Source organism: Seriola dumerili, unplaced genomic scaffold (assembly GCF_002260705.1).
Source record: "Seriola dumerili isolate Sdu_G_001 unplaced genomic scaffold, Sdu_1.0 BDQW01000295.1, whole genome shotgun sequence".
NCBI lineage: Eukaryota > Metazoa > Chordata > Actinopteri > Carangiformes > Carangidae > Seriola > Seriola dumerili.
The window spans coordinates 148416-169034 of NW_019174550.1; the positions used below are offsets into that span (position 1 = coordinate 148416).

The following is a 20619-nucleotide window of genomic DNA, read 5'->3' on the forward strand; positions in this document are numbered from 1 at the left end:
ACCAAATAAAGCAGCAGGATCACAAACTGAACTAAATGCCGTGTTCCATCTGTTGATCTCTTCAAAGAGTGTGTGTGCTCGATTGTTGCAAGTGTCAGTTATATGCAGTTAAACCGTGGCAGGCAAATTGAATTTAGTATTAATTTAATACGTCAAATAATAAGTAGTTACATTAATTAAAAAAACAAGTCAAATATTGTCTTGACATTTGCAAAGGCATGAGCAATCAGCCATAATTCTAATGATCGTCGATCACTGATACCATCGTCCATCGGCACAACCCTGGTGTGAATGCTCCCAAGACGAGACGCACTGAGGACACATTTGAGATCTGAGCACTAAGTCCACAGTCGGAGGTGGTCTGGGCTACATGTGTCCACATTCTTTTAGCAGTGTGAACGCACATGCGTACTGGGCCACATTGAAGGACCGCCTACTCTACTGACGTCCTCCGACACAGTCTGATTAGTCCCGCCACAGTTTCATAGGCCCTGTTCAGCCCTGGTGTTAGCATCCGTCACGGCTGATCCGATCACTTAGTGAACAGCTCTCTGTTCGTCAGTTCACACCTGGCTTTAAAATGCATCTCCACATGCGTCTTGATTAACCACTTGTGATCGGATCTCCGTTCCCCGCTTTATATGCAAATAAACAGATATGCTTTTTTAGCCAATCGACAGACGGGTCAGTTGTTAATGTGTTTGTGTGTGTGTGTGTGTCAAACGGCGACCTCTGAGGCGGAAAAATGAAGTCAACACGGAAGCACCCAAAACTGCAGTTCTTCGAATGGCCGCTTGAGTCTGGCTCCAAAAGCAAGTCAATCTCCATAGACTCCCATGTTAAAATGCCCAACTTTACAGCAGAAATAAACCTGTTTACAGCCTGGTACTTCATCACAACTGTATTGGGGTGAATTTTTAGATAACTAACTCGTTTAAATTTTATTAGGGCTTAAAGTTCTGCAGAATTGAGGGTGTGCCGCTTTGAGTGACAGACGGGTCTCGGCTCAACACGCGCCCATCCTCTTTGCCCATTTATGGATTATCCGGGAGTTCTGCGGAGTCAGGTACTGGCAAGATGGCGATGTCGGAACAGCCCACTCTGAGCTTCAAAACCACTCTTCAGAAACCTATGGGTGACGTCTCGGAGGCTAAGCCCAATCGTTATTTACAGTCTGTGGTGTGTGTGAGAGCGAGCGAGTGAGAGAGAGTGGGGTATGGAGGCGTTATTTGAAGTGAGATCCGATCACAAGTGGTCAACCAAGACGCATGTGGAGATGCATTTTAAAGTCAGGTGTGAACTGACGATTTGAGAGCCGTCCACTTGTGATCGCATCACTGAAGACGCATGTTAATACTAGTGCTCACCGATGCAATAAACACATCGCAAAGGACTGACTGAAGCGATGAATTAGAAACAATAATTATATTTACAGATGTCATACAGTTACAGGGTTTTCAAGCAGCGCCTGAGCTGGAAAAAAACTCTCCTGTGTTTTGGCATCGGGCTGCAGCCTCTCACTCACGCACAGCAGACGGCAGTGGAGACCAGTAAGAGTGAACTATGTACAGGAGCTGACAACATCTACGGTCGTAGCTCTGTGTCATCACAACCTTTGCAAGAAAAAAAAACAATTAGCGTCCTCCATCAGGCCACCTGTTCTACAAGATTTAAACATGAAGAAAAGCTACATATTTTCAACATCTCCATCCACCGTGGTTTGTTTTACATGAGCGCAACGCGCTAACGTTAACCTAATAGTGAACTGTTATAAAAAAGCTAAAAGGAAAACTGTCTGTGTGTAGACTGCAGCTTCATTTGCCACAAACTTTATAAACTTATAGCTAGTCTGAGACAGACTCTTCAACACTTTGAAATTCAACTACTGACATGCATTGCAGATATAAACTTGACAGCCACAGGTGTACTGGCTTCTATGGGCAGCTCCACCTTCCTTGTCATTTTATGTTACACGCTCTCCATCTCAATTGCCCTTTCCCCCCCAGCTCCTCTATCCATCTATCTTTACCCTCCTGTCACATGTCCTGTCGCTCTCCTGTCTATCACTCTCCCCCTCTCTTTTTTTGCTAATAGATGTGTGATATTTTACTGCTTGACACACATGGCTCGTCCTTTGCACACACACACAGAAAAGCCCCACAAATGTCCACACTGAAATGCTGATAGACATGCACACACATGCACACAAACACAGAAGGATAAACAGAGCTTTCTGAAATGCCAAATATAATTCCACACAACAGAGGAGAGCAGCATGTTGTCGCATGTCAATCCAGAAAATCTAAGTGTGGTTGGTGCGTTATGGTTTTCACTTTAAAAGGTTACGCTACCATAAGAGCCACGAACTCAAAGAATGGTCTTGAAAGTGTGGTGCAGTCAGTGTCAGATTTACAATAGCCACATTTGTCTTCATTGGGAGGGAGAAAAACAACAGCTTGGAGTTATGAGGATGTAACCCTTCAGAGTCATATCTCTGTGAGCAGACCAAAGCATTAATAGGCCTTGGATTTGTTGCCAGCATTCCGGCTTCTCACTGGTGACATTCCAACACAGCACAAGCAACACAGTCCAAGGCCACTGCTCACAAACACACAAACACGGAGACAATGTACGACAATTATTCTTCCAGTCAACATGTTCACTGGCCACCTTTGCTCAAATTAACGTACAGTACATTCTCACAGATCCAGAAACATGAAATGCACAGGGTCCTCAGGACTCAATTTAGCCAACAATGTATGCTAATTTATACGCAAAACATCAGCAATTAAATCAGCTTCTAGGACAGGAGGCTACATCTGGGACTGGAGGAATGACTCGCTGGATGACATACAGTGTCCATGTCAAGTAAACATCACAGCAGTTCCAACTATTAACTTCACCAAAAGGTTTTGTAGAGCAGCAGAACATAAAATGTCCCCAGTATTAGTTCTGTTCTATAATAGATCATCCATGTTCTCAGGAATGTGGGAAATGAACATTTGAGAGGAAATAATGTATTGATTTGGTTTCATTGTATGGATTTGAGTGTGAGGATATAACATGAGAGCCAGCTAAGAAGTTAAGACCAAGCCAACCTTGCCTGGCAGTATATAAAGCAACACAACCTGGAAGTCTTTAGACAACAACCATGTTAGGGTCTTCTCTCCATGCTGCATTAATTAAAGAGATCTGATTCATCACACCGCATCCGTAATTCTACAGAGAACTAGCAACTCTCAACAAAAAGAAGAATTTCTCTCACAGGAACCACCTGGTTTTCACTGCAGAAAGCAGTGACAACTTGTGATGCCATGTGGGTGCAGTTAACTCGCTGGTAAGATAGAAAATGTTTTATCATGTCCTGTGTAATGTGTTTTTTCTATGAAACAGGAAGGAGGATGAACAAAAATAGGTTAAGCAGTTGAGGATATAACTCAGATGGCGATTTGGTCATTTAGGAGGAAGGGGGCTGAAAGATTTGTGAGTGCACTACGTGAGGAAGATGCTGTAAGTCACAACAACTAAATCTGGGGACGTAAGCAACTGTGTCTTACCTAAGGACACAGACACACTGAAGCACAGAGTCTACATCAAAGTGCAAAACAGACTGACTGTGCTTACTTTGAAGAGAAGGTCACTGTCTGGACATGAAGTGACAAGAATACGAGTACTTGGATTATGTCAACTCTGGGACTGTAAGTCATAGGGACACATAAAACACACTTTCCAACTTACTGTCCACTTACTTTGACAAATGGTGTTGACTGAAGGTCTGCCATGATAATGGCGTGTGTGATAAAAAAGACAACACACAAAGGGGATTAAAAATTTGGTGCACATTCAACAACTTGAAATAGGATGGAGAAGCTCAAGAAAAGGGGTATGAGTGGCGTCAATTCAACTTTCAAAAGAAGGGAAGAAAGAAAACGTTGCAAAGTAATTTCGTGGGCAAATTATTTGAGTGTAAAAAAATGTTTTCTTCTCCATGTCCTTTCAAAGACATACTGGTACCACACACCTGGGCTTATCAAATTGGCAGGGTCTGATTACCTTGTTATAGAAAAAAATGGCTGTTACAAGACCATTAAAACCTGTGTAGCCCATTTTAAAAATTGGCAGACTTTAAATTTAATGGTGTGTGTATTAAATAAAACGCAGCCAGTTTTGCTCAAATCTCAAGTCTTTGTGAAGAGCTGCTATGATTTCTGTTTTCTACCGGCAGCCTTAAGAAAGAGAGAGTTTAATTCTGGGCCTTGTTAGAATTATACGGTATTCTTTCTGTCAATCTACAGAAAAGAAAGTATTTGACCTCAAGTTTGACCAGCAAAGGCACCAAGGTTTCTCACTGTAGTTTGTTTGCAGCACACCCTGTCTTTACACTGAGAAAGAGCCAATTCTATTGTACAGAATGATTTCAGACATTCAGGAGAGGTACTTTACGTTGACTTCCCAGAGCCTGTTTACATAAACCAGAGCAGTGAGGACAAAGGACGGTGTCCACGGCACATCAAGGCTCAGCAAACATCAAACGCTTTCTCACTCTATCAGAAGGGAAAATTAATCTATTAAATCTGTGCTGACAGTTTGTAAAGTGCACTCCAAGTTAAATAAGAAATTAGAGTTAAGAAGACCAATTTGACTTGCAATTTCACCTCATCATGACTAATTCAAAAGAGATTGAGGAATTACTATGACTGAGCTGATAGAATTTTCAGTTCCACCGGCTACAGCAATCCCTTTGTGTTTATCATGGCCTTTATTTTCATTTCACTACAGGTAGGAAGAAACCCTGTCTGAAATTCAGCAAAGCAAATATTGAAAACACTTTTGATTTGAGATAATACATATGTACATGAATACACCACAACTGTCTTTGCATAGCTGCATAGCATTGCTGCTCAAAGCAAAAAACACATAAGTGAACAAACTGCTACTGGTCTACAGACGTGAGGTCACACCTCCAAATTTAAATTAACCACTGCTGACTTTAATTCTCAGTTCATTTACACTTCAGCTGTTGCACCACAGAGATGGGACACAAAGTGCTTTTGTTTAATTGTGGTTTTGCAAAAAAAAAAAAAATTAGCAGCAGTGTTCTTTTTTGGCAATCTGCTACTTGACTTACAAAGAAAACCTTTTAAAAAACCATCAACGGCATTTAATAACCAGAATGTGTCGTTTCACTTAGCTACTTCAAAAATGTTGTATTTATTTATTAGAATGTGAATTATTTATTACTGGCCTTTTCAGCTTCTCAGAAAAAATGGTAATGACTCAACTTCTTACAGGATTCGTTCACCTTGCTTGCCTCACCTTGAGATGAAATGCTTCATTTTCTACAGTAATGAGTCTTTGTGAACCCCAGTGTCTACAACAAAAACATCTAAGACCTTGGCTGCCCAACACAGTGTTTCCAGTTGCAGCTTGATTGTTAGCGTCACACCTTGGACTGCAATGTGCTGGAAAAAAAGGCACACGTTAAGAACTCCCTGCATGTGTTATATCGGGCTCATCCTGATCACAAATTGCTCATTTTAATTGCCGGGTGGAAATTAACAGATTCAAATGTGCAAATTACATGTGAGTAAAAAAGAAGAAAGCAGAAATCAAAATGTTGACCAGGAGATTCTGCATTTCTTTCTCATCTAACTCAACGATTAACTGACTTTATATAACGTCCTCCATCTGTTGAAGTAAAACTTGGAGTGACAAAGACTAATGTTCCTACTGCAGAGTATTTTTTATATTGCAACTTTCATTAGACTGACAAAAATAAAGATAGTACATGATTTCCCAGTCGCCCTAGTCATCTTATTTAATATTGTGTATATATTAGGTATTTTATAACTAAAAGCAAACAATACCAAAGAATCTGAATCTGATCTTTGTACACTGCTGACTCTGTGTTATTAAGGATACAAATATTAATGGTATAAACCAACACAAATTTATTTCTTGAGCCAATCTAGAAACAGAACACTTAAAATAAGCCAATTCAAAGGGCAAAAGTAACGTGATGAGGTTCATGACATTATTTGCTTTTATGATGGGTACATGAACACATGCAGCTCATTATTTTTAATTAGCCCCACCTTCCCTTTCTGTTAACACTGGCTTTGAAACTGCCGCTGTCTGTCAAAAAACACTTACACCAGCAGACAGTATTAAGCAAAACCTGCCTCACACTAGAGGCTTCTATCTTTTTCCAGGGATGTATCCTGAGGCAGTGCCAGACACTGATAGAGCATGTTTTCAGTCTGAAAACCAAGAAGTAAGGAGTATTGTAGAGTATGTATTCAACCAGAGGGGTCACGCAGAGATGTAAGGCTAAGTGTCCAAAAATTCTGGCGCACCACTCCAGTAAGTTGTTGTACCCTGCAGCTGATTAAGTACATAGAGACCTTCAAAAAGCTGCCCTCCTCACCATTTCAGTTTGAAATGCATCACACCATTAACCATGCTGCACCAACTCAAACTGTTTGTTATGGGCTCTGATGAAGCCATTCACAGCAGACCTGCACCAGAGAACACCATCAAACTTACATCTCTACTGTCGTGAAAGAATCTCTCCTGATGCCAGATATTCAGGGTCTATCACAATTTCCTACTTTTTGACATTGTCCACTGAGATTTCCATCAGCTCAAGAGGTCATATCCACAGGAAACTATGAGAACTTTAAATGCAAATGAAAACAGGGAGAAGCTCCTCACAGAGCACCAGTGCCATCGAGCACATGTGATTGAAAGGTCCTACCTTGACCCCTCGCACTCTGAACTCGGCCAGGGCACGGCTCATCTTGGAGGCTGCTGTCGGAAGGTCCTTCCCGCTGGCGATGACTTTTACCAACAGGGAGTCATAGTGGGGTGAAATGACAGCACCCTGGAAGGCAGATGCGCTGTCCAGACGGATGCCCATGCCCTCACCGCTGCGGAAGACCTGGCAAAAACAGGACAGTGAAGTAAAGACTGACGGAATTCATATTACAGAAAAATGTCTGTTCATAATAAATATAGATAGATAAAGAAATAAATATTCAAAATACTTTTTCTCTTACTGACATTCGGAGGGGGAAGTATCCAAATTGCAATGGACAGTACATAATAAAATAAACTAACACAAAGTTAATATAATTTGCAGGCAGAGCAATGTAAAGATAAATCAGGATTGTGTACAGTACTCCCGTGGATATCACTACAGTGGATTCTGCTGCAGTTGCAAGAAGATACACTTCTGCAATTTGTCAATTTAAGATTTACTGTTTTCATTAGGGCTATTATTGTCTCACTCTACAATATCCAGTAATCTCAGTGGAAGTATGATTTTTAAACACTTCCCAGATACTTTTTGTAAACACCACTAATATTTGTGTCAATTATGTTCAACTGCACTACCCAAATAATCAATTTTATATACAGTGCTTAGGAAATAATAACGGTACACGCATTTGCAATCCACTGTCTGAGCTAACCAGATGGTCTGAGATCAATTGTCAGTGCAGGTACTTTTCTCTTCAGGTGGAGAGGAGCAGGGAATAAGGAAAAGACTGGGATAGAGACAGGCAGTAGCCAGTGGTCTGAGATGCTTATATGTGCTTGGTTCAAATTCAGCCCTAGACCTTTGTCACATCTCTGTCTATTCTATCACTCCATAATTTAAGTTGTAAAAAAGATGTGAAAATGCCTGAAACATCAAAAATACATTCAGCAGACTTTGCATACCTCTCAAAAGTGTAAGCATGCAGATGCAGAGTCAAACATTTTTTCTTTGAATATTTCAGCGCATTGGTGCAAAAATTCCTCACTCATTTCACTATCCCAACACACTCCATGACATTTGTTAATGGCTCTTTATGTGGACGATGCAGCCATGTAAAGCACCACATCTGATATGCGCCTAAAACATAAGCGTAAATTAACCTAGGAAGAAAATGGTAGACAGATATATTTGAAGAGCAAACTAAGGAGATTAGAGAGGAGAAAACAAGCATGGGAAGAGTGAGAAACGGAAAAGCTGGACCGTTCCAAACCACTTGGCAAGAGAGCAGAGAGGGAGGAGAGGAGATGTGAAGAGGAAAGTGAGGACTGTCCAACACTACAACATATGGAGCCCCTGGAGGGCTGGAAGCAAAAGATGAGTAGAAATTATAATTATAACAATGTTGTGCCACACTGATGATATGTTGGTAATATTTTCAGACAATGTCGATATGCAGAGCTGCCAACATTTATGACCAACAATATTTTTTCATTATCTCTTTGCTCTTTACAACTCACCATTTTATCTAGAGTGATTTTGCCCTCATTGTTCAAGCAGGCAATTTTGTTCATCTCTAACAGCTTGAAATGATCAGAATACTGTATAATTCCCCGAATTAATCATGTTAGCAACAACTGTCTGGTGACAAAATGAATGGACCACTCATTGTCAGGTTGATTCCATGTTACGCGCTCCAGTGCTACAGTACCTGTGTTATTAATAGAAACATGCTAAGAGGTGCGCCAAAATGAACACACACGTACAGCACTTACTGCAACAACAGTCAAGCAAAAGATGGCAAACTGCTGTTACAATTTACATATCGATAAATCAACACATTTTTACCTCAGCCAAGGTTATGTTTTCACCCATGTCTGTTTGTTGTCGTTTTATATTTTATTTTGTCAGCAGGATTACACAAAAAGTCTTGAATCGATTTGCACCAAACTTGGTGGAGGGATGGGGCCCTGGGTCAAGGAGGAACCCATTAAATTTTGATGCAGATCCAGTTAAGGGGTGGATCGAGGAAATTTTCTCACCTTCATAAACATCAGTTTCTCAGGAAATAATGCTTGGATCTTGATGTAAAAGAATCATGACATATTTATGGTGTTGAGATCTATGCCTTTGTACAGTTTGGTACAGATCTAGATAATTATCTGACAGACTTGTGGAGGATTGTTTGGCCTTGGTGGAGCTTTAGGCTCTACTGTGTGCCATTCTGGTTCAACTTGGAAATACTAGTTCAAAGTATGGCTTATTCACAGAAATACCCTTCACCAAGGAGTTCTGATCTTTTTCAACATAAAATGGAGGCCAAGTTGAAAGAGACTGCCTACATAAAGCTGTAAATGCATGAGATGCTGAAGCAGAGGAAATTGTCACGAGTATTGCTGCTCACGCATACAGTCTCAACACCTGTGCAATATGCCGTTTCAAGGCTCAAAGCTCCAATTTCCAGGTTGTGATTTTCATAAAGCCCGACACTTCCCTTTGATTTTAAAAGCCTGAGGCTGGTCATCAGCACTTCAAGTATCACTGAGGTAGATCCCAAAGTTCCACACCACACTTTCTGATGTGTATGTGAATAAGTCCACCAGGTTCTCTGCAGAGAATAAATTTGCTTTAAATTCAAAAAGTAGGTTTTATATTTGATACATGATTAGAATAGAACACTTTTCAAAAAGACGATGGTTGTGCAATTAAAGTTTATTATTTAGCTGAGCTTCAACAGCTGTGCTTGCACTGAAACTTTATCGACAAACATTTCAGATGGGGACAGTTGTTCAAAACAGACCTTGAATGTAACCTCGATCTCTACAGGAGGGCCTTTTTCTACTGCTTTCCTAATAATGAAATACTGTGAGCACAATCACTGTGGTATAAATAATAACTTCCGCCAAACTTTCCCTGAATTCAGATTGACAAAAAGTAGGTAACAGAAATTAAATGCTCCTGAAAATGCTGCACTAAATGTAATTGCAACAGGCCGAAAAAAAGTCAAGCTTGAACAGTGCTTCTAACTAAAACACTAAAAATGGTGGTATTAGATACTGAAATGTTAAAAAATGAACAGTAAATTTCTCACTACAACTTTGATTTGTAGGCACTTAATTTCTTCTTTCTGGTCATGTTTTCTTTTTCAAGCTGACGCCAACAAAAGGTGCTCTGTAAAGTTGATTTTATTAAACAAAATAAATATATAAATAAAAATAAAACATCTAACAGAGCTTTTGAGTAGCCATAGTTTGCCAAGTGTTGCTTTTTGGTTTTGCCAATGGGGCTCTGGGGCACTTTGTTTCCACAGTAGTCTTGAGGCAGTTGCCAATTGTCCTCTGTGCACATGCCCCTGGGAAAGTCTTCACTGTTTACTTTCCCCTTCTATTCATTAAATCTTTCCTTACTGTGCACAAGCTATATTTTTTTTAAAAATTGGTCAGCCACCCCTTAACACTGCAGGCCAAGCATATAGACAATGCAGCTGTGAATGTTGACTGCTGGGTTTAAATGACTGACTGGATGTCCGACAGCTTCCCGGGGTTTCATTGCACAGTGGTATTTAATATCAAACTGCTTCATCCCCGGGGAGGAATACACTGTAAAACACTAAGCATTGTTCACAGTGAAACAGATGCCACTCTTAGCTTTGACTTATTCAGTCTATACATTCACAGAAGCTGACTGAGCATCAAGGCTATTTTCAGCAAAACCTTCCTGCATAATCACACAGTTTAGGCATTAAGCTAACGCGTTTATCCAGAACAACTTAAAGTGATAAAAGTGAAAGTGAGTAGCTCAAAGGCTCTTCTGTTCCCTGACATCCTGCCTTTTGTTGTCATCTTGAAGTTGCAGTAAAGTTTTGAAAACCATTTGCAGCACTCAACAGCCTCAGATTTTCCATCCACACCGACTAGAGATGTATCAAATGATTGGCTGCCGATCCATACTGAACAAACTCATAAAAACTGAGCTGATGGGTGTATTGGTCATTTCTGTAAAGCTTAAGATAATGTCAGCACATATTGTGATTGTATGCTACAAACCAACAGTCTGACAGTCAAAAACAGACAATTGGAGAAGAATTAATTGTGGCGTAAACTCATCTGCCAGAATGATATTTTAAATAGTAAATTGTTTGCATGGCTACTCATCCACTTTTGTGACTAGGAAAAAAACACAGTAGAGGGGGCTTGTAATTCAGTAAGTGTGTGGCTGCATTCCTGTTGCAAGGCCAGATGATTAGTGACTATGACATTTCTATGTTGTTTCCTGGTTGGCATTTTTGCCAGGTGTGAGAGTGAGATGTGTTTCTTTTTTTTATCTGATTGTTCAAGCTGCTCTATGATAACGGATAATACATAAGAAGTATCAAGAATTTTACAAGTGAAATTCCTGATGAAACAAACCACAATAAGTGAGATTTAATAATTTTTTAAATAGGAAGTCATAAATATGTTAATATTTTGAAGAAGGGTAAAACTGGGAAAATAACACTGGTAATGCTTAGACCTGAGGTAATTGGTGACATTTGCATGGTTTCCTGTGTGTGTGCTTTATCATAGTGTTTAACAAAAACCTATTTGTAATAGAGCTGGATCCTAATAACTGGTCCTAATAGCCGTATGTACCTGGATGTCAGTTACACATAGACAGCAATGAGATGAAATGCACTATAGTGGTTTGTTTGAGTTCACATGTGCAGTAGGATCATGCCATCTAAGTATCTGCCATGACAGGAAAAAAACACCAACATAAGACTGATGTGAGGCTGTAGAGTCTCAGTGAATTGAATCCAGACAAACAACAATATAGTGCATGCATTTGCATGAATATACTGCACATGCTTTACAAGATGCATTGGCCAGTGACAAGGGAGGCAGATGTAAACACATGTGCACACAAAAACATCCACACAGAAAACATTTTGAGACCTTAAACACGGGCCAATTTTGTTCCAAATTGAATTCCTAACTGTAAACAATCTTGTCTCGCTCATGTCAGGAGACCAATCAAACATGCAGCAAGACAGATGTTCGTTGTTACACTTTACTACACAAACATATATATGGGATGTGAAGTTGACTGGAACCAGCAAAACAAGAATGGTGGAGCTGCAGTTATTGGAACCACTCAGACAGAGGCTGTTTTGCAGAGAAAAACAAATAAAAAAATAACGCCTAAAATTTAATTCCAGGAGGTCATTAAAACTGTTGATACACAATTTGAAGTGTCTTGTATAGTGTTAATGTATTTTAGTCAAATTGAATCTCACTTGATCTACTGGATGAGAGAATTTCCAACAATTAATTCCAATAAACAAAATATTTTTATTCACTTACCAATGTTTGCAAGCACTTCCATATTTTCTTTTGTCTGATATGTGTGATGATGCACTTTTATGGTGTGCTTTTGTGAATGTGCGTTTGTTAATGTTGAGTAAATCAATTTTGGCTTCGAGACATATAGATATACAAGACCAATGGTGTCACAGCAACACCCCGCAGCGACAAGGTGGTGCCTTCATCTCAAACGCAACAAGGACTCAAGCCCAAGCAGTGCCACTAAAGATCTTGTTGACGCAAAGAGACAGAGCGAGAAGAAAAAGATACTGTACGGGCTGATTTAATGAAAAGCCAAGTGCCGTGTTAATAATTGAAGTCAAGGTGTTAGCTTCTTTCAGCCCTGGGCACTGTCTAACAAGAAAACCCCACTTTCCTCTCTCCTTGTCATCATCTCTCTGTCTTCAGTCTCTCACACTTCCCTGGATAGTCAGATACTAATAATTTAAGTAAAAAGGCATTGAAATGGCCTCACTGACATTTAAATTCACTGATTTGGTCCTGCATTCATTTTTTACTGCTGTCTTGCTCTTTGTCTGAAATAATCCAGTAGCATCCCCATTGTTTTCTTGTGGATTCATGTTGAACCAGTTCTGTCAATACATACACAAAAACACATTTACAGAAGCTCATATTGATATTTCAAATTCATTACAATGCAACAATGTACAAGTGGAGAATTATCACCGTCTTCTCACTGTGGTTCACACCTTTCACTCTAGATTTGGTTCATTTCTTACAGTGCAATGCAAGCCCTGCTTCTTATTTTTTGGTCAGCATCTCACCGTCTACAACCCGATCCCTTTTCTCCGTGCTTGAAGTATATCACTCAGAAGCTCTCCTCCACTCCCTGTGCACCATAGGTCAGTGGTTTATTTCTCTGACAATGTATGAAAGAGTGCTGCTCTGCCATGGGAACATTACAAATCCTCACTGCCCGGGCCTGCTATTGCGGTCTTAAAAAAAAATCTTTTCAGGTACTCAGATAAACAAGTGGATTTCCCCACTGAAGCCCATGCATTTTCAAGAATATCAAAACGGGATCTGGATGGGTTTCAGAGGTCCAACACATAAAACTTGCTGAGCGTGTGGTGGAAAGTGAAAAATCGAAAACAAAAACAAAGAAGCCAAAGGCATGAAAACTTAATATACTCTGTTTCACTTGACCATGTTGCTATGTTGCCATACAAGTGTAATAAGGTAAGAAAACATAAAAAATATCCTCAAAGTGTATTTGAACATTTATTTTAGGAAAGAAAAACTGTGTTATTCTGATGCCCACATATTTTTGGACAATGTGCTATCAGTGGTTTCACTAAATAGGTTTTATCCACCAATTGGGAGATAACTAGACCTATGAAATGCAGTAGAAAAGTGTTTGTGCATTTGTCACAGTGCCTTACAATTTATCATGGAGATAGGGATCACACTCACCATTGTGAATTGTATTTCAACAGGAGGGGTGGCTCTCTTGAGCAAAAAGAGAGGGATTTCATTTCACTGTGTTTATCCAAAGAGCTCAAGTACTGCGTTAATATCATTCATTACTTTAATTTCTACAATGACAAACGTTCACAGGACAGGTTACATACAGCATTCAGTGTATAACTGAAACTTTTTTTTTTTTTTTTTTTTTTTTTTTTTTAAATAAAGCTGTGAAAATGATGCTGACATATGACCTTTTACTCTACAAATGTATTAGCAAACAATTGCCTATTTTTTAACATCCAACAGGGACAGAGCAATAAACAAGAAGTATTCATTTGGAGTCATGTTTATTAATGTAAGTACACCATTCGCTTTTAGCTGTTTTGCTGTGCACCACCGAGTTGCTGTGCTGGCCATAAAAACCAAAACAATGAGCTGAAAGATACTAATATACTTCAAATAGAGCCGAGGGACAACAGCTGTGCGGTAATTTTCTGTGGGTTTCAGATTTGTTTAATCTTTAATATCTTATTCATTTTTTGTACCATACCTTTAACTTGTTTGGTAGTAAGCTATCTCCTTGGTTGACCTACATTATTTTCATTCATTCGGGATAGGACACAGTGTTTGTTCCAATTTATTGTTCATCTCACAAATAGCCAGGACACATCTCTCAAGCTCAGTTTTCACTGTGAGATTTAAGTCTGGAAACATCTAGTTGAAAATCGATTCAGCCCCGTCAGATTTCTACTGGACCAATCACGGAATGTTTAGATGACATACGACTCGAGAGCCTCGCCAAACTCAACAGTATTCTGTCGATATATAAAATGTATTTTTAAAGATGTTGCAGTACAGTGCTGCCTGCTTACTTATTAAGGCAGCAAAAATATTTACCTTGATTACGGGTCTTAAGTGGTTTCCACCAATGACTGAACAAGATCCTTGTTACTTTCTTAAACCCATTTAGGAGCTGTAACACGGTAATGGCCCGAATGCTCAGGCTCCTTAAGTGGACCCAAGACCAGATTTCACAGTTCGTAATAACACTGAAAACTCTCCAAGACACTCTCCGAGCCATTTACCATTAAGTTCATTTCTACCCACTTCACTCTGTATCCCCACTTTACAGAGTCCTCCACAAAGCCTCATTTATCGCCCTCCCTCACCTTTCACCTTCTCACTGACTTTCACTGAACTCCATCCTACTGCAAGTTTCATTTTCTCTCCTATTGTCAGCTTTTGTTTACGTATGGAGTTGAAAGAGACGGCACACGTACACTTGAAACTAATGTATGGAGAGGAAGCAGCGAGACAACACACACTGTGTTCCAGCTCTGTGTCTGAAGCAGAGAGACAGAAAGTGACAGCTATATCTGAGCTCCAACTGATAGCATACCAATTAGAGAGGGAGAGGAGCAGACGGCGAGGCAGAGGCGCGGAGAGGTAAAGAGAGTAATAAAGGAAAGAGACAGAATAACACAGAGAGATGAGCAGAGGGGAGAATATAAGTGCCATGTTAATGTTTGAATTCGAGCAGTGTGGATGAATCATGGCAGGGAGAGCGGTTGAAGGTGAGAGGGAAGAGAAACGAGACAAGGAGAACAAAGCTGAAGAGGGAAAGGATAAAGTTTGTTTGATGCCAATTGTTTTTGGCTACCTCAAGCTGATGTTTCAAAAGCAGTGCATCAGAACTGCTCAATCATGAAAACTTTATGCTGTTGTGCTTTTCGTTCTCATGTGCCAAGGTGTATTAACAAAGGTAATCTGCATGAAGCCAAAAACCACAGCCTCCCTCTCACAGCCTGTAAGAGCATTAGTTTTCTGTTCCCTTCGCAGAAAAGGTTTTTGGGTTGGCGGAGGCTCACTACAAGAGAAACTCAAAGACAAACAGAAATAAAGTCCTACTTTAAATAATTTTTTTAATCATTTGACACAGAAACTGTTGCAAACTTCACAACATGGTCACTACTTTCAGTGACTCAGTGTCTCAGAAGCATCTTCCTACTTATTTCTTTCCATGGCTAAATGCGTAAGTGGGTTGACTCCCAGGGAATTTGGTGACAGTTTATGGGCAGCCCTGGAAAAATCTGGCCATCTCCTGAATTGAGTTACTTATGTCTTTCAAAACTGGGAGGTCTTGCTGTCTCAGTTGACTAGGCATGCATGTCTGTATCATGTAACTGCAACGCACTGAATTAAAAACTGGTCCAAGTATGGTGTCGCAAGCCCCCTGAGCCAGTATGTTTCGCACAATTTTCAATTAGAAAAATGATCTATTTCATTTTAACTGGGATTAAATCCATTTTTTCACTGAGAACTTAATGGGACTGATGTGCATAGTATTCATATTACACCATCAGATATTATCTGGCTCCAACAGTGGAAACTCCTTTTCAAGGCTGAAAAATCCCTGGATAGTTTAAATTCAAACTTCTTTTCTGGCAGAATGAAATCCTAGTTTCCAATGGGATAAGACAGGAAATGTATTACAGTGTGAGGGTAACAAGGAGATATGTTTGTATGCAGCTCAGGGAGCAGATAAAATGGAGTATGGAAACGGGCTGTTGTCTTAGAAGAACTCTGCTTTTTACCATCATACATTTACTAAAACATTGTCATAAATAAAAGAGACACTTTGAAAACCAGTGCAATATTAAGTACATTTTCATGAATGCATGTAAAAAGAAAACCTTGATGGCTGGCTTCAGTTAAAGGATTATTTTATGTACAGTATATGTACACATAATATATACATCTTTAAGCTACCCATAAACCCTGCACATCTGCATCCTCAGTGCCCACAGTTGATCATATGTCCTTTGCTACTGGATTATTAAAGACACAAAAAGGTCACCCAAATGACCCTGCTGGTTATCAGCAAAGGGAGCTTTACATTGATCCGCTTTAATATTGAACACCAATTACATTGATTGGAGAACCGATGCCTGTTGTGGATTGTTACCGAGACCTCCTCACACTTTCATTACAAGATACCTGAGCAGTTCCTCCCCTGTGAATTAATGGCTGTGCTAGTCTGGTGAGTGGTGACCAATATCTTCAACCATTCTGACTGGTGACCAATATGGTGACAGCAAGGCATATTGGTCTGGCTTTAATTAAAAGTCATTGCCCGTCTTCTCCAACCCTCCACAAGTCATTCCCAAAGTGGGAAACAAGGAAGCCATGACCAATCCAATTTCATTAACAGAGCCTCACTAATATATAGAAGGGACACCAATGTGAATTCAATTTTGTTATAATTTTAAACCCTTTTTAGCTAGCATGAGTTTCTGTCCAGGCTTTTATTGTGGAAAAGAAAACCAACCTGAAACAACCATGGCTATACCATGACTAGATCTACTAACTGAAGAAAATGCACATATACTATATATACAGAAGTCAAGTAAACATCCCAACTCCAACACTTCAGCAATGTCATCCCTGTCTTTGCCACCTTTCAGGCTTCGCTGACCCTTTATTATATGTGTCTGTACTTGACATATGCTTGTCCAAAGCTCGCCTGGCAGCCCACAACCGTCGCTCAAGTACCTGAATCCAAAATACAACCACTCCACCCTTCTCCTTCTATTTCAATTTTCCTCCCATCCTTTCAATTTCACCTTCATTTCCTGTCTCTATACAGGCTCTATTTTTTTCAGTTTTTTTCCATCTCACAAAACCATTATCTACCTCACTCTACCTCTTCCTCCCGAGTCCCTAGGGCATCCTGGGCTTTATTTATCCTTTCATTCTTACTTCATTTAAACTTTTTCCCTCCTTCCTCCCTTCCTTCCACACTGACTTTCAGTGTTTACTTTTCCTTCTGGCCTCTGTGTCCCTCTAATCATCATCTTGTGAGACTTGCATGTTTGCATGTGTCCTTCATAAAACCATATTTTCGAGCAAGTGTTAACTACTTTCACAGTCTAAGGGGACACATGCACACACACACACTGCAGAACACACACACACTCCAGCACACATGCAAGCCCTCCTTTCAGTCCCTCATTGCCTTTCATCAAAAGGCTCATTTTTTGATACCCGACTAAATTGGCTTCTCCTTTCAATCCTCTCAGTGTGTGTGTAAGTGTGTGTGTGTGCTCCAGACGGAGGTATAATGACCCTAATGAGCAATAGAGGATCTCTGCTGCTCTCCGGGTTTTTCCTCCTTTTCATTTTCTCCCTTTTCTCGCTCTCTGAATTTTCTAATCAATTATCGCTCATTCTGCCTTGCCTACACTCCTCCTCAGAACACTCTAATTTTCCTCTCCGTTCATATTCTCCTTGGCTCTCCTCTCATTTCTGCTTTTTCGCTCCGTCTCCTTTCATTTCCCCTGCACTCCTGTCTTTTTCTCACGTCTCCTCTCCATTCCTCCCCTCTCATCGCCTAGTTCTTCACCTGCCATCTCTTTCGCTTGAATCTTTCCTTTTCCTTCTCAAATCTCTCCCTTTCCTGTCCTCCTCCCATCACATATTCTCTCATTAGATTCTCTTCGTATTTCCTTCTTACATATCTGCTCCCCTCTTCTCCCCTCCCTCCTCCTCATATAAAAAAAACCTCACAGCTGTAAGTGTCTAGCTGCTAGAAAAGGTTTGCCTAAAATGTTCATGTTTTGTCTAACACACTAAACGGAGATACAAACACATACACCGAACAACAACAACAAAAAATTACATGACACAGATGCCTGCTGCCTGTCCACCCACACCCACACTCACACACTCACACTCACACTCATGTAGTATTAAACATCAGTGCAACCATTAGAGTCAGTGGCAACCAGATGTCTGTGACGGCACTACAAGCTGTTTGGGGCTTTGGAGGTGGGATAGGTGGAGACACACACACACACACACACACACACACACACACACACATCTAACATACAACTTGTCCACATTTGGATGGACCTCCAGCTGTACCACACACACACACACACACACACACACACACACACACACACACACACACACACACACACATCAGTTGATTCAAGATGACACACATACTTGTGCTTTGAATGTACAAGATGTCTAGATATGGATGAGCAGACAAACAAATCCCACTCACAGCTTTCTGGACAATATGAGCTTACACTCATGTTCCAGATGTCTGAACCTACATGGCTCAGAAGACAACTAGTGATGTCTCAACAGTCTAAATAGAGTCCGAGCAGAGTCATGACACAATAACCCCCAAGGAACAGGAAAGGTCTTAAAGTCTTACAGAAACTTTATGTATTAAAGTTTAAATATGGAAAAGCCTTTTGAATGACCTATGAGAATAAAATACCTCAATTTATGACTTTCATGACTGTACCTCCATCTGTCTCTGCTCTTAAAACTCTTAACTTATATTTACAAATCCACTGCTCCAAACAACCTGCAATCTGTAAGCCTGAAGTGTGCTAGACGATTCAAACAAAACTTCAATACAGTATGCGTAGTATGATACAAAATCAAATTAGGCCGAGTCATGTTGGTGTGGGGAATTTACAGTCTCATTTTTATTAACCACTGCAGAGCCAAATCACAGTTTCACAGAAGCACAAATGTGTCTGCATACTCTTAGTCTTATTAAATCTCCATTCAGTAACTCTATCAAACACTGGGAAGTGAGCTGTCCCCAAATTTCTACCGTATGTCTCTGATCAAGCATTTCTCCCCAAGTCACACATCAGAGGCAAAGTTGTTTGCATTTCCTACCGGTGTGCCTCACTTTTCACTGCTAGTGCAATATTAAAGGAATGCATTTTTTACAAAATAATTTCTTTCTGCACCTGGCACTTTTTCCCCTGCAGCGGATGCCTTGGCCATTGCTCTGGCTCATCTAGACTCCTCACTCTCCCTTCTGGCTCACCCAAAAGTTCAAACCATCTTTCAAATTTCATCAGTGCTGCCAAGTCACTCCCCGTCTTCCTCCCTGTGATAACACCAAACATTTCTCGAGGCTACACCTATTCCTCACTTTACCCAAGAAGTGCTTCCTCTCTAATTCCACCAACTTCTTTTTTAAATTAGCATTTCTCCTCAGTTCTTTGAACTACCGTGTTTTGTATGTTACACCACATGTATCAAGCTGCTCAGAATAACAGCGTCAGCTAAAAGCTTTACTTAACCACGTTACATACAATGTAATGTGAAATATGTACATGAGATGCAAGAAACCTTCTTTTGATGTTGAATAGAGCTGCAATGATCCTGGGTTAATTAACAGCCCACTTGTACAACATCCAAGCCTCCATGATCAATATTCATGTGTGAAACATTGAGGGTATTTATATAATGACTGTGCTACATAAGGAAGGATTACAACACAAAGTCTCATATGCTCTTCATAAAAACTATAAATAACTGATGTGCATATGTATGAATAGAATATTTTGACTATAACCTTGAAAATAGAAAGACCTGCTAAAACAACAGAAAATGAGGAAATGCATTATTCAGGGTTTGACAATTAGAATATGAATGATTGTCATCACCAGAAAAATCATTAGCTTAATAAAATTGACATCAATGAGATGCTGTTATTGGATTCTAGTACAGCAAAATACACTACAGCACAGGGCTACAGGTCAACAGACAGAATAAATGTTTTTTATGCCATATCTCCTTAATTGTAACTCACATTTCTTAATGGTTTGACCCCAAGAGCCAACTTACTTTCATAACACCATTAAAAAGTTATTGTACTTGAGCATTTCATTATAATAAACATATACATTTTGCAACTAAAAAACTGGAAAACTTTTAATCAATAAAACTGTTAATCAAGACCAAACAGACTTTGCTGTGAGCAATACCCTGGTTTTAATCTCAAACTTAACTACTTTAAAATTAAAATTACAAATTACCAACACAGAGTCCAGCAGAAAGATCATTTTTAAAACTTTTCTCAGGAACTAGAGAAAAAGAATAAAACACCCTCTTATTCATGTATATTTTACAATCTAAAATTCAATAGTCCTGCAGTAAAGGCACCAGGAGGTCATGATACATTTTCAGATATGGGGGACAATGTTTGACATCAAAGATGCAATTAACCCAATGCAAAAAGACTGGAGGCTGCTGCAGGATAGTGATGCA

At 39.8% G+C, this 20619-nt stretch overlaps 1 protein-coding gene across 1 annotated transcript in view; it reads right to left on the reverse strand.

The window, feature by feature from the left end:
• The window catches only part of pc (pyruvate carboxylase), a 282921-nt gene that overhangs the window by 142423 nt on the left and 119879 nt on the right, over window positions 1-20619 (reverse strand). The window contains exon 12 of the mRNA XM_022758332.1: window positions 6758-6940. Within this exon, the coding sequence (XP_022614053.1) occupies window positions 6758-6940 (183 nt within the window). The remainder of the gene's footprint in view (window positions 1-6757; window positions 6941-20619) is intronic.